This window comes from Simochromis diagramma, unplaced genomic scaffold (genome assembly GCF_900408965.1).
Source record: "Simochromis diagramma unplaced genomic scaffold, fSimDia1.1 OVJJ01000293.1, whole genome shotgun sequence".
Taxonomy (NCBI): Eukaryota; Metazoa; Chordata; class Actinopteri; order Cichliformes; family Cichlidae; genus Simochromis; species Simochromis diagramma.
The window spans coordinates 6,867,764-6,882,808 of record NW_024386801.1 but is presented as its reverse complement, the minus strand read 5'-3'; the positions used below and the strand labels follow the sequence as shown (position 1 = coordinate 6,882,808).

Here is a 15,045-nt window from a genome sequence, read left to right as displayed (position 1 = left end):
TTTGAGAAATAAATAAATAAAAAATATTTAAAATTATTTAAAATTAAAACTAACTTTCAGTTCAATTTTGCAAACTTATCAAAAAATCCTTTGCCTAAGTGTTTGTTACTTTGTTGTTATCTGTGCTCAATATACAATAATAACTAATGGAGACTTGAGAAAGTAATAGAAACTAAAATAAACATTTTCAAAACATAAAAACTGAACTGAAACAAGGGAACCCAATATGAAAACTAACTGACCTCAATTAAAAGCAAAAAGTCCAAATGAAATAAAAATAAAGACTAATTAGAAATTACAAAACTATAATGACCCTGACTACTACTACTACCACTACTGTTACTATTAATAAACACTTTAGTGTCAGTGCACGCAAAATAAAACCGATACAACGAAATTTACTCAGCTGTCACCTCAGTGTAAAACCCATAAAATAACCATTATGAAAAAAAGAGCCTTTCAAAGTTTTTCTGTGGACATTGGCTGCTTTTTCCATTTTTTTTCCGATTTCCAGTCCAGTCCTTATACCATACAAAGATGAATGTTTTTGTTGTTGTTTCTTAAGCCACGTAACACTGACCTATGAATCATTCAAGGATAAAAGGCACCATCACTGGGCCTCCATTTTAGCCACACAATATGAACTTTTATTGTGTATACATATAACAGAAGCTATTTTTAAATTGTATATATAGGCAATTTTTTACTAGCAGTTCGCTGCAATAAAAGGGAATTTGTTCACTTTCCTTTAATTGAATCTACAAAAAAATGTCAAAGATAACAAAGCTTTACAGGCATAAAATAGTTTTTGCACCAACGAAATTAAACTTAGCATCTTTTGCAGTGTGTCCTTAAAAAATATGAGGAAACTGGACAAGTGGAGGACCAAAGAAGAAGTGGCAGGGCTAAAATAAATTATCATAGTAGATGGACAAGTTGCTATACTGTATTTCCATTTTTATTCACGTTTCAGTAAATTACTGCAACTATGTCACCATAAATTACTAGTTTAAATTAGTTTTTTTTTCATTAATTATGGGTCATGTCAGATTAGTTTTAACATGAATTTTCGCACACTGTCATAGTTAGACTTTCCTGTCCAGACAGATATACAGAAATAAGTATGAATTTTATAGTTTCGTGAGTCCATTTTGTTCATTCAACAACAAAAATGTTTTTAATCAGAATCATAATTTTGCAGTTTTTATCTCTACCAAAAACATCTGTTATGTTCTTGTGGTTTTAAAATGTTTTTTGTAATGACAGAAAATTCAAAATCCCCATAAATGCATTTATCTATGGGGTTGTAATAAAAAAAAAAAAATCTGTGAAGGATTCACTTATGTTCTGTCTTTTTTTTTTTTTTTTAATTGCAGTTTCTCCAAAGAGTTGAACACCTTTTTTTAAAGAGTTTTATTATCATTCTTCAATGCAGCGTTTCTTAAATTAAGCTATTAGCACCCCCTAGTGGTACACTTGATTACTACAGTCATCCATCCATTCACTTCCGCTTATCCTAATCAGGGTCGTCAGGGCCGCAGGATTTTTTTCCTTTTACTGTTAATTTAAAATATGAGTCATACATAATTCCTAAATCGATAAAAAAACAAAAACAAAACTAAAATGTTCTTGATTAACCACACTCTATATACACTCTATATTTAAAATTCTCATTCGGGTCAAATGGTAATAAAGGACAAAAACCAAGCAAATGGATTAATGGTTGAAACGTAGCAGCAACGTGTGAAGGTAGAGATAAAAAAAAAGAAAAAGAAAGAAAGAAAGAAGAGAGCTACATGTCTGCGTGAGACCAAAACAAAGCAGTGAAATTGATTTTTAAAAATCCAGCTTCAGAGGAAAAAAACGTATTTCAGGACATGGTGAAAAAAATTGTTTGCCATTATTTTAACGATGGAGCATTAAAGGTGTTTGTTGTGCTCCTTTAAAAGGGCGTGTGTTTTTTCTCCCACAAGATTTCGCCCTTGCTGGGGGCTATTATAAAGGTTTTAGAGCTATTATTGAACAGGGTTGTATGTAAACTTGTTTTCACTACTGAAAAAAAAAATATCACAAACTAGCCATAAGTCAAAATTTAATGATCTCAAAATCTTAAGGCACTGAGAAAATAACTTGAAACTCAAGGCTTTTATGTCGACATTTGGAGACGATAATGTGAAATTTTGAGTATGATGAAATGTTGTTTTTTTAAATTTATGAGACACTTCTAGCTTGTGCCAGCAGGTGGCAGTGAAGTAGTGGGAATGCATTGAAGGGCTTTTTATGAGTGTTTGTTTTCCTGTGGAAATCACCCTGCTCGCTGACCCTCACCACTGTGCCATCAAACCTTACTCATGTTGGGAGTGGTCAGCTGCACGTGTTTTCATCACTATTGCACAACAACAAGTTAGTCACTAGTTTAATTAAATGCAATATCTAAAAACTATTATTCATTTAATGTCAATGTTGGGCAATTAAAATTAAAATGCTGTCTTTCGTCACATACTAATATTAGATGAAAGAGATCTCTCTGTTATGGCACTGAAACATTTCAGTCTACATCCACTGCCTTGAAAGAAGAAGTCTTAATCTGTGCAGAGAGATCGGAAAGGTAGTGTACACAGTGTTCAGGAGCGCTTACTCAAAAATGAGATTTGTTTATTTCTTTTGGCTGACATAGCTCATTAGATTGCACACTGACTCTTTAAACAGTTTTCACAGAGAAGAGAAGACAGTTTGAAGTATATAGAGCTTATTTCTGGTTCCTATCACACAAGTCAGTGGAAAGACGATAACGCTTTGCAGCATCTTCAGCAGAGGCAGAAAGTCCAGCTACCTGACTGCTATGCTCGAGGACAGATTTGAGGTATCATTTTGTAGTATTCTACTCCAACTGGGAGGGAAATAGCTCAACTTTTTATTTCCCCACATTTGGCATCTTCAGTGACTTTATTATCGTTTTAAACATTAAACTTGGAGTAGATCAAATTCTGAAAATAAAGACCAGCTCTCACAGTTTGGTTTTCTGCACTCTTACTCGTGGCACGCTGGAATAATAAACAGTTTTATTGTTTTAACATTGTCAGGCAGCCATACTTTGCCTTTTCACGTGCAGTGAAGTATTATATGGCAACACCTGACTAATGTCATAATGTTTAGCAGTCTCTAAAAATATGACTGTGGAAGTGGTGCTAAGAAGAAGAAGGTTTAGTAAATAAGGGGTTTTTGCGGTGCGTTCAGGCACACCTTTATGTGAGTTTATCTCTAGGCTATTGTCTGTGTATGATGCATGGTTTCTATTAAGCGCAGCTGGGACATTTACAGTATGCAGCACAAATCTATTCAGTATGAACATCAGGTTATGATGGAAAACCGAACGGCTACGTCTCTGTAGAACCTTTACTACAACACACGCTTCACACGTTTTTAAAAGAAAAAGCACCTCTCCTGCAATGGAAAAATACCTCTTTATTCGATGTGCATGCCAGGGTCTCAGAAATGTCCGCTCCTGGTGGGCAGGCAGTGACAACAGCAGATAAGCTGTTCCCATGTTAAGCCCGTTTTCCATATCCTTTATCAGGACGAGGATTATTAAATATAAGTTTTAAACAATTTCTTAACAAATTCCAGGATTTTGGATTAGAAACTAATTGACCTGACGTTATCTGGTGTTGGCTAGCTGCAGGAAATTCAGCCCAGATGTGAGGGACATTTGATTGTTTCACTTTTAAGAGTCACTATCAGTGTTCGATGAAAAACATTCTCACACATGGCAAAGGATTGCATCCGTTACTGCAGAATTAAAGATCCAGGCAAATCATGTGAATATGACTGTAGGCGCATTTTTATAACAGCGAGGGATGAAGGAGACTTTACATTTGGGCCCATTCACATGATTAGGCCAGGTATTGCATCACAGAGCTGAATATTTATTTATTCTTGGCATGCGAGCCGAGAGACGGTGGAATAACGCAGGTAGGGTTATACCTTCAGGCAGGCAGACTGAGTGTGGTGTTACAGGAGGCTGGCTCTGCACTACAACAGCTGTTGGGTTCACTCCAGTGCAGCTGGAAATGGGACACTTATGCACATAACAGACGCAAACGACGACACTGGCTCCTCTGCCCGAAGTGGATGGAGATGAAGTGGTCTGCCAGGACGCCCAGGCAGCAGAGCCCGGATTGATGGTCAGATGTTTGTTCTAGTCCCTATGGGAGAAGAAAAAAAAAAAAAGCACAGTGTTTACATGATCAGGGACAGAGAGTGGGCCCAGCCAACTCACCGAGGGAATTCAAAACACTGTATCCCAAAAGGGCACCATGAAGAGAAAAAAGCTGCAGTCCATAAATGGATAAAGCAGGAGTGAGGTTATTATCGGGAACAATGGAGCTGCTGACTGGGATCTGGAGCTGTCAAAGAAACAAAATGAATTCATTCAAATGAATCTAGGCCTTTACATGTCGATCGACTGCTCTAAAAACTCCAATCGTTCTCATTTCATCGTGCGTCAGGCTACTTTGTTGTGGTTAAGCAGTAAATGTCTGAGATTTAGGGTTGGCCGCTCTGTAAAAGATGCAGCCCTGTGATAATAAATCAATACAGCCTAATGCTAAGAGAGCGTAAACATTTATCTCACACCATTTCCCAGTGTAAGTGTTGAAGTACTGAAGTGCCTGTGAAAGGTGAAAGGACACTTATTCCTGGCTTTTATCCTGCCAACAGTTGTCAAACGTCAAATGAGCTCATAGCTGCATTAGCACAGCAGGAGAAGGAGGAGGAGGAGAACCATCCAACTTGAAATTTAAAGTTAGACAGAGAAGGGTTACACAGATTACAATAGCCAAAACATTTTAAAATACTCCTCTCTGAGACCAACCGCAGGATTTAAAGCTGTTACGCTCTTAGACAATGCAGTTTCTCCAGATGCGTTCGTGACCTCGCAGACCGGCGATGTGCCGCATCCAGCCTTCTACTTCAATCGTTTTTCATTTCTAACCTGAGGCTTCCCACGGTGCTCTCACTAAACAAATGGTTTCCTTTGTCATTATTAAAGGACAGCTGAGAAATCTCTCAGCTGGTCAAATAGACACAGACAAAAAAAGTGCGCAGAGATCGTGTCTCGGTCGATAAGTAAGATCATTTTAGTGGTCTAACAAACATTAAAAACAGACACATTTCTGAAACATCAAACACTGGCATTGCATGCTATCACTCATATCTCATATCCTGTTGTGGGACTGACATTTACACCCGTGGTCCGAGAAAGTAAAGCCTCATTATCCAAACTCCCTGTGAAGCAGATGCCTCATTTAGCTCATGTGACTCGGTTTTCTCTCTTTCCTGTTTTCTGACTATATGTAGACAAAACGAATTAGCCAAGACCCCAAATACAGATGAACAGTCTGTACATAGTCAGATCAACCTCTCCACCCAGAGATTGCCTCACCGATCCCTGACACTTGTTGGGGATTAGAAATGTCCGAATAAAGTCAATAGTACACGAGATATTTATCTCTTCTGGAACTGTGTTTTAATCAAATGGTCTTCTTAGATAAATCAGAAATTCCTGCCCACCATTAATCATGAGCTGAACTAAGCCTCACAGTTTACAGTAAAATGAAGCATGCCCATTCAAATCTGAATAACAGCCTCTTGGCTTCAGTCCAGCAGCAGCTTTTTTGCTTCAAATGTTACATGTGCCATTCACATGTTTGTGTACGCATTGTCAGGAAGCTCGGGACGCTCTTGCCAAAGCAACTGCGACACACATGCATATTCAAGTCCGTGATACATTTATCATTACAGCATAGAGGGAGAATGTGTTGCAAATGTTCTTCATTAATGGAATTAGAATCAATTGTAATCCAATAAATTGTTAAGACATGTGCTTTCTAAAGTTTCCGTATTTTATAATGTTTCCCAAGTGGTTACTAACTGCTGCAGTTAATTCTGCTTATATTATGAAGCAGAAATATCTTCGGATTTCCTCACGCTTCATCCATATCATTCACTATCTTAAAAACGTACCTACTCTCACTTTTCTGTTTTATTTTCCCCTCTTTCTTTCTTCCTTCCTTCATTTTTCTCAGATATCTCACAGATTCACTTTTCACTGCACAGCTCCATCATTTCCCACTCCCTCCTCTTCTCCCTCCCACCTTTCCTCCTTCTCTTGCTCTCGCTGCGCTTCTCACAAACTGAGGTGGGTGTTTTTACACTCTCTCCCTCCTCTCCCTTCACTCTTTGCTCTCAGGCTGCAATGAGGTTAACAGCCCTGTGCGTATGTGGGACCCTGCTGGCCTTCTCAAGTCTTTCTTGGATCACAGCAGACTCTGATGAAGGAATACTCCTTGTGGATAAAGGATTTGGTCCCTGCACTGTAACACTGACGCCTGGGGGGCAGTGCAGACAGGTGCAGCATGAGAACACGTGCCCTTACTTACTCACTTTGCCACCGCTGAGGATTCACCTGCCACAGCAGCTCAAAGAGCTGGAGAAGATCGTGGAGGACCTGCAGAAGCTGAAGGACAGTGTGGATGAACTGCGGGAGATCTGCGCAGACTGTACAGTAAGCCAAACTGAGAGAGAGTGTGGAAGGCAAAGAGAGAATGAGCGTGAGACGCTGAGTGAGGAGACGGATAGACGTGAGGATGACAGAAATTGGGTGAATGAGAGACTTCAAGAGAATGGTTTTAAACAAGAGTGCAGCACAGTCAGTGTTATGGAAGGAGATGGAGACTCAGAAAAAACAGGCACTCTGGAAGAGAAAGAAAGAAAGAAATGGGAGACAGAAAGAGAGAGCAATGGAGCACTCATAAAAGAAAATGAGGAAGGAGAAACTCTGACAGAAGTCCTGGAAACTGACGGAACAACTCAATCAGACAGAGGAAAAGGAAAGGACAAAGTAGTTCCAACAAAGGTAACAACTGGTGGTGTAAATGAGGGAACAGTAGGAGAAAAGGTTGCTGACAAAAACAATAGGCAGGGGGAGAGAGACAGAAATAAAGACACCGCCGGAGAAGAGAATTCAAAGGGATATCAAGAGAATAATCTGGAGCATGGAAAAGAAAGAAAGACTTTCACTAATGTAAATAAAACTGAAGAAAGTGGTCATCACGTGTGGCAAGATAAAACAGAGGAAACAGAGACCCAAACTGCAGCCAGTGATAGGATAAAGATGTCAGAGAACCATGATGAGAATACAAATCAGGAGCAAGAGCAGAGCAGGGAGGAGAAGAAAAAGGAAATGGAAAAGAGAGTAAAAGTAGAGCAAAATAATGAGGAACGAAAACAGACCGAAAGCATCAGGCACACTGAAAAAGAAAAGACTATAAAAGAGGGGGGCGAGGGCAGAGAGACGGGAAAGGAGATCAAAACAGAAGACGAAGAGACAGAGAGTGGAGAGGGAGACGATAGAGAATTACCATCCAGCGAAGCAACTAAAAGGACAGACTTTGTTTCAATCAGCCCAACTCCTCACTCTACAATTAACATAGCTCTAGGGGTAGACTCTGTGGACTCGAATGAAGCTACGTCATCTATTCCATCTCCCCCAATGCCCAGCTCCACCTTGCATTATATCACAGATGTCAGTCACGAGATAACAACCCAAAACACAGGCCTTGTAGCAGCTGGGATTTCTAAGCCTCCAAAAGCTGATGCAAATACTCACACAGAAACTACAATGAGCACAGGGAGTGGACAACACATAACCAATCAAACTACTACATCCAGGCCAGGCCTCCACAGTCACATTAGTTCAACTATGACAACTACAGTCACCACAGCTCATCATCAGGATTCAACTGTAGGAGCTATAGATGACAGCCGCTGGACAGCTAAAAAGAACATCAGCTCAAATACTAAGATTGGAGCAAAACCTCTGCCAGGCCAAGGACCAAAGCCTGGCAAAAGACCAAAATACAACCAAAAGAAGCATCCTTTTCACCACAAACCCAGAATCGACCAAAGACCTAAACCTCAACCTGGCAAAGACCCAAAAGGAGTCGAAACTTCAAAACCTAATCAAAGAATTCCCCCTCATATTTTACCCACTGATCAAAATTTGAATAACAATTCTATACCTAAATATGGCCAAAATTATACATCTGATCAAAACAAGTTACCTACTCAAAAGTCAAAACCTAATGAAAAGACTGTGACTCCTATTTGGACACCTCCACCACATCACAGACCTCAGAATGCAAACACGGCCGGATCTGATGAATATCCTTATCAAGTTACTGCTACTAATCAAACCGAGATTGAACCGAAATCCGAGAAGGAAATAGTCCATAATCCAAAAACTGAGAAGCCAGACCAAAATCAAAAAATAGAAAAATGGTCAAAAGGTGGAGAAAAAACAACAACTGACCAAAAACCTGGCTACAGTGGGACATCTGATGAAAATCCAACGCAAGTGTCTTATTTTAATCAAGATTCAACACCGCGAAAGAAGACCACACCTGATCTAACGAAAACACCCCCCAACCAAAAGTCTAAAATCACCCAGATCATCCCTACAAAACAAAAACCTGTCCAAGAGCCTGAATCAAAAGAAAGTCCAACAGATAGCTACACAGAAAAAGCTAAACAAAATGAGACATCTGATGAAAATCCCTCGCATGTGTCTAATTCTAATCAGGATTCAACACCCCGAAAGAAGACCATGCCTGATCTACCAAAAACACCCCATAAGGAAAAGCCTAAAACCAGACAGAACATCCTTACAAAACCCAAACCTGTCCAAGAGCCTGAATCAAAAGAAAGTCCAACAGCTAGCTATGCAGAAAAAGCTAAACAAAATGAGACATCTGATGAAAATCCATCGCAAGTGCCTTATTCTAATCAAGATCCCATATCTGGAAAGAAGACTATACCAGATCTACCAAAAACACCCCCCAACCAAAAGCCTAAAACCAGACAGAACATCCCTACAAAACCCAAACCTGTCCAAGAGCCTGAATCAAAAGAAAGTCCAACAGCTAGCTACACAGAAAAACCTAAACAAAAGGAAACATCTGATGAAAATCCCTCACAAGTGTCTAATTCTAATCAAGATTCAACACCGCGAAAGAAGACCATGCCTGATCTAATGAAAACACTCCCTAATGAAAAGCCTAAAACCAGACAGAACATCCCTACAAAACCCAAACCTGTCCAAGAGCCTGAATCAAAAGAAAGTCCAACAGCTAGCTACACAGAAAAAGCTAAACAAAATGAGACATCTGATGAAAATCCCTCGCATGTGTCTAATTCTAATCAAGATTCAACACCGCGAAAGAAGACCACACCTGATCTACTGAAAACACCCCCTAAGGAAAATCCTAAAACCAGACAGAACATCCCTACAAAACCCAAACCTGTCCAAGAACCTGAATCAAAAGAAAGTCCAACAGATAGCTACACAGAAAAACCTAAACAAAATGAGACATCTGATGAAAATCCAATGCAAGTGTCCTATTCTAATCAAGATCCAATATCTGGAAAGAAGACTATACCAGATCTACCAAAAACACCCCCCAACCAAAAGCCTAAAACCAGACAGAACATCCCTACAAAACCCAAACCTGTCCAAGAGCCTGAATCAAAAGTAAGTCCAACAGCTAGCTATGCAGAAAAAGCTAAACAAAATGAGACATCTGATGAAAATCCATCGCAAGTGCCTTATTCTAATCAAGATCCCATATCTGGAAAGAAGACCACACCAGATCTACCAAAAACACCCCCCAACCAAAAGCCTAAAATCACCCAGATCATCCCTACAAAACCCAAACCTGTCCAAGAGCCTGAATCAAAAGAAAGTCCAACAGCTAGCTACACAGAAAAAGCTAAACAAAATGAGACATCTGATGAAAATCCCTCACAAGTGTCTAATTCTAATCAAGATTCAACACCGCGAAAGAAGACCATGCCTGATCTACCAAAAACACCCCCCAACCAAAAGCCTAAAACCAGACAGAACATCCCTACAAAACCCAAACCTGTCCAAGAACCTGAATCAAAAGAAAGTCCAACAGCTAGCTATGCAGAAAAAGCTAAACAAAATGAGACATCTGATGAAAATCCATCGCAAGTGCCTTATTCTAATCAAGATCCCATATCTGGAAAGAAGACCACACCAGATCTACCAAAAACACCCCCCAACCAAAAGCCTAAAATCACCCAGATCATCCCTACAAAACCCAAACCTGTCCAAGAGCCTGAATCAAAAGAAAGTCCAACAGCTAGCTATGCAGAAAAACCTAAACAAAAGGAGACATCTGATGAAAATCCCTCACAAGTGTCTAATTCTAATCAAGATTCAACACCGCGAAAGAAGACCATGCCTGATCTAACGAAAACACTCCCTAACGAAAAACCTAAAACCAGACAGAACATCCCTACAAAACTCAAACCTGTCCAAGATCGTGAATCAAAAGAAAGTCCAACAGCTAGCTACACAGAAAAAGCTAAACAAAATGAGACATCTGATGAAAATCCCTCACAAGTGTCTAATTCTAATCAAGATTCAACACCGCGAAAGAAGACCATGCCTGATCTAACGAAAACACTCCCTAACGAAAAGCCTAAAACCAGACAGAACATCCCTACAAAACAAAAACCTGTCCAAGAGCCTGAATCAAAAGAAAGTCCAACAGCTAGCTACACAGAAAAAGCTAAACAAAATGAGACATCTGATGAAAATCCATCGCAAGTGTCCTATTCTAATCAAGATCCAACATCTGGAAAGAAGACCATATCGGATCTAATGAAAACACCCCCCAACCAAAAGCCTAAAACCAGACAGAATGTCCCTACAAAACCCAAACTTGTCCAAGAGCCTGAATCAAAAGAAAGTCCAACAGCTAGCTACACAGAAAAAGCTAAACAAAAGGAGACATCTGATGAAAATCCATCACACATGTCTAATTCTAATCAAGATCCAACACCAGGAAAGAAAACCATGCCTGAGACCATGAAAACACCCCCCAACCAAAAGCCTAAAACCAGACAGAACATCCCTACAAAACCCAAACCTGATCAAGTGCCCAACCAACCAAGACATACAAAACCTGGGACAAGCTTCAAGCCAAAACCGAATGTAAGGCCCAAAACTGGCCCCAAACCACCAGAAACCAGTCACAACTTTAAAACACCTAAGCTTGGAGAAACGCCTAATCTTAATGCCAAGCCTGCACCTCGGGCAGAGTCCAATAGAACGTCAAAACCAAGGCTTCCCTTCATTTACCAACCACGAAGCATGCCTACAGTTAGGCCAGGAGCACCACCAGTTCAAAGGCCAAAACCAGCAGTGCAACCAAAGCTAAGTCCAAAGACCAAAACAGATCCAGCTAACATCAGCTGGACTACTTCAGATCACACCCAAACCTCTCAAATCAACACGCCTTCTACATCTGGCCCCATAAAGCATACTGCTGAAGTGACTCATTCCCCAGGGGACAGAGAGTTCAATCCCAGTCTAAGGAAAACTGTCACTCCAGGTCCAAAGACCTCCAACAGTCTGGAAAATGGAGCCTTCCCTCACCTTCAAAGTCAGCCTGAAGATTCCACTATGAGCCCAAACAACAGGATTGTGTCTGATCTGAGGCCACAAACAGCCAGTCAACCAGCATCAATCCCAATGACAACAAAACCAAACAAAATCATCAGTGGGATCCTCACAAGTGTTATCCCTAGCACCACTCCAGGATCCTCAAAGTCAAAGACACATTCTGGCTCAGACACACAAACTGAGAAACATCACAAGATGGAAGAAATAACTCCTGCATTCTCTACATCTCCTTCTCCCATATCTCACACTATCTCTCCACCCAGCCCTGACTTCAGGTCAACAACTGCGACCACCCCTGGCCCCAAGCACCCCGAGCTCGCTGCCGAGGCTTCCACTCCCAGTGCACGTGAGTTACGAGTGAAAATCAACCAGGTGGCTGCTTTCTTCAATAACAGCCTGAGTCCTAATGGCAGACCACCAAACATACACCACAAAGACCACTCAGAAGAGAACCAGGGAGGCATCAGGCCTGACAACACGGACGGCAAACTGCCAACAGACAAACCACCTAAAGGCAAGAGATTCTCTTTTATTCTATCACACTGATCCTGTTTTGTCTCTGTGTGCTTGTGAAATGTAAACTGTTTCTGCCAGTCAGCTGCAAGACATGTTAGTGATCAATGCCGATTATACTGGGCTTGAAATGCGAAGCACGCATACATTCAAGGCCTCAAGGCCGAGAAATGTGCAATGAATTGTGCCACATTAGTATCTGAATGCTTATTGCTTTATTACTACTCAAAAAGACATAAATAAGACCACTAATAATGACTTAAGCTGAAAGGAATTAAGCAATACAATCTCATAGTAAACTCTAATGATCCTCATAATATAATTATGTGGGCAGATTTGTATCATACATCACTGGCTATTATTTGTCAAAGGAGGAATCTGCATGTGTGTGAAATGTGTCGCTCCTAATGAATGTCATGACTAAAGATAAAACCACAACTATGCAAAGACCAACAGCTTTAAACCATCCTTTTGTGGAGAGCTGTTTACAGAGAGTGAACTCAACAAGTGGCTATTTTTCCCCCAGCAATTAATTAAAATAACATTTACCAGCATCCATGACATAGAGTAAAAACAGAAGGTTAATAGGATTTTAAATGCACGCTTTTCTTTCTCTAACTGCCTGTTATTGCCTCATTTCACCTTTTTTTTTTAAAAGTCAGGAGGAAAATATAGGAAAGTTGAACTAGACAATCAATTATTTTAAAGGTGAAATTATTAAACTTCCTTCACGTGTATGCCTCCAACACCATTTCTGTTTTAAACGATATCTTTTCATCTACCGTGGAGGTCCACTTTGAAGGCCCTCACACACAGTAACTCTTTTTATGGTGGAAAAGCCACTGACCTGATGCACTCGTGACCTCAGCCAGCTCATTTCACGAATAAATCCCAGCTGCGAGATGATAATATCACCTGGAATATGAGAGAGAGAATATGAGAGAAAAACAGGGCTTAAATAAATCAGGGCTTACTGGCTTTTTAAGAAATGTGTCATTTCTTCCATTGTGTTACAGTTACCATGCTACCGAGAGACTGCTCAGATCACCTGCTCAGGGGAAAAACAAAAAGCGGGCTTTACCTGGTGACCCCTGACCTCCGCACTAGTAGCTTCTCGGTGTACTGCGAGATGGAGCAGGAGGGTGGAGGGTGGACCGTCCTGCAGCGCCGCCAGGACGGCAGCGTGAACTTCAACCGCACCTGGGCAGAATACCAATCCGGCTTCGGGGAGCTTGACAGAGGGGAGTTTTGGCTGGGCAACAACATCATCCACCTGCTGACCCGCGACAGGGAGATGGTGCTGCGGGTGGAGCTGGAGGATTTTGACGGGTTGACGGGGTATGCGCAGTACGAGCAGTTCAAGGTGGCCAGCGAACGCCTGCGCTATAGACTGACAGTAGGCAGTTACTCGGGCACCGCAGGTAATGCTCTCCGCTTCAGCAAAAAGTACGATCACAGCAACAGGGCGTTCACCACGCCGGACAGAGACCACGACCGCTACCCCTCCGGGAACTGCGGGGCCTACTACAGCTCCGGCTGGTGGTTTGACGCCTGCATGAGCGCAAACCTTAACGGGAGATATTACGACGGGAGGTACAAAGGTGTGCGGAATGGGATTTTCTGGGGGACATGGCACAACATATTATCAGAGTACTACCCCACCAATGAGAGACAGTCTTTTAAGAGAGTGAGGATGATGATCAGACCTAAGGACTTTGTGCCATAAGATGTGCTGGGGAAAGAAAACAAGGGTTTAAATACCATCGTCAACGATAAGCCCGCAGGATACTCCATAAAAGTTTAATGAAATCTAGTGTAGGCTCCACACTATTTAACCAGTGAGGCAATACTGCCGCCCTGTGGTGTTTTCTATAATGTGTTGTTTACAATAACAGGATGTATATACTAGTGACAAAAGCAGGGTTGCCTAGTTTCTTTTATAACCTTTCCATAATAAAGTGATAACATTGCTTTTGTCGAGAGGGGGATTTGAAAATGAAGGAAATTTTCATGTGAAGAGTTATTTTTCTACCAGTGATATGAATCCAAGGTGACCAGGTGCCCCACTTCACGTGGGACTGCATGGCATGTTTATCCTTTTGCCCCTCTCCACTCCAACCAAGACCCCGCATTTTAAGAAACATATGGCTCAGACAGAGATGTGGCGATCCGTGGATGCGTCCTTATCAAACAGAAATGACAAGTAGGAGTATTAGGACTGTAGAATAAGGAAATATAGGAGTGCACAAAGACTAGAAAACTCGTTACATACGCATCGGTTTCAAATAAATCGTCATTCCTATCACACCGATGCCAACCCTGACACCAGCATAGTTTTTGTGTAATTATTTGTATTTATTTCGTCAGTAACAAAACAAATGGTTTGCCCCACATGTAGTATGTTGGGATCTGGTCACCGTGACGGGTATGTAGCATAAGAGACTTTTATTACATGTACTGGAAGGGCAGTTCATAGATTGAAGCTGTCTGTGGTGTGTTGAATGCTCTTGTTTTGTTAAAATGAATAAAATGAGTTTACAGAAGCATTTGCATTCAGTTCGTTTTCCTCTGTAATAATCAGCAGCACAGATTAGCGAAAATACAATAACAAATATAGCTAAATTAAAAATAACTAGAAGTGCAACACCAGGGTCTTCCGACTCATGACGGGCTGCTCCACCTCCACCATATTAGGCTTCGGTAACAGGGGTCCAAACTAATTGTTTCATACACCCTTTGCGACTAACCTAACGTCACTTCCGACCTGATAGCGTAATCCTACTGATTGGACAGGACCGGTAGAGGGGCGGTTCTAAGTTTGCGCCGTTTACGCAAGACTCTACATCCGGTTTGTTAAGCGTATGAGAGTGACACGGAGCAACACCAGAAGTCAATTACTTTCCCTTCAACCCAAAATCATAAACTTAAATAAAAAGTAAGGTGATGTGGAAAAGTATGATTTTTAATATTGGACAGTCCAC

At 41.0% G+C, this 15,045-nt stretch overlaps 1 protein-coding gene across 2 annotated transcripts; it reads left to right on the top strand.

Annotated features, from left to right (window-relative positions):
• Nucleotides 1–7,493: 7,493 nt before the first annotated feature.
• On the top strand, nucleotides 7,494–14,607 carry LOC120729647 (mucin-2-like). 2 transcript variants are annotated; one of them, XM_040025401.1, is made up of 3 exons: nucleotides 7,494–10,505; nucleotides 10,713–12,065; nucleotides 13,081–14,607. In XM_040025401.1, the coding sequence occupies exons 1-3, from the start codon at nucleotides 7,553–7,555 to the stop codon at nucleotides 13,788–13,790; spliced, it is 5,016 nt and encodes a 1,671-aa protein (XP_039881335.1). In that variant the 5' UTR covers nucleotides 7,494–7,552; the 3' UTR covers nucleotides 13,791–14,607. The 2 variants fall into 2 exon arrangements, with proteins under 2 accessions (XP_039881335.1, XP_039881334.1); XM_040025400.1 differs by having other exon boundaries at nucleotides 7,494–12,065.
• The last annotated feature ends 438 nt before the right edge of the window (nucleotides 14,608–15,045 follow it).

What these genes read in the sequence shown, in the direction of transcription:
- LOC120729647 (XM_040025400.1), top strand. Translation starts at nt 7,553, where the DNA reads ATGCCCAGCTCCACCTTGCATTATATCACAGATGTCAGTCACGAGATA. An exon ending in AACAGACAAACCACCTAAAG is followed by an intron (nt 12,066 to 13,080) that starts GCAAGAGATTCT and finishes ATTGTGTTACAG; the next exon opens with TTACCATGCTACCGAGAGAC.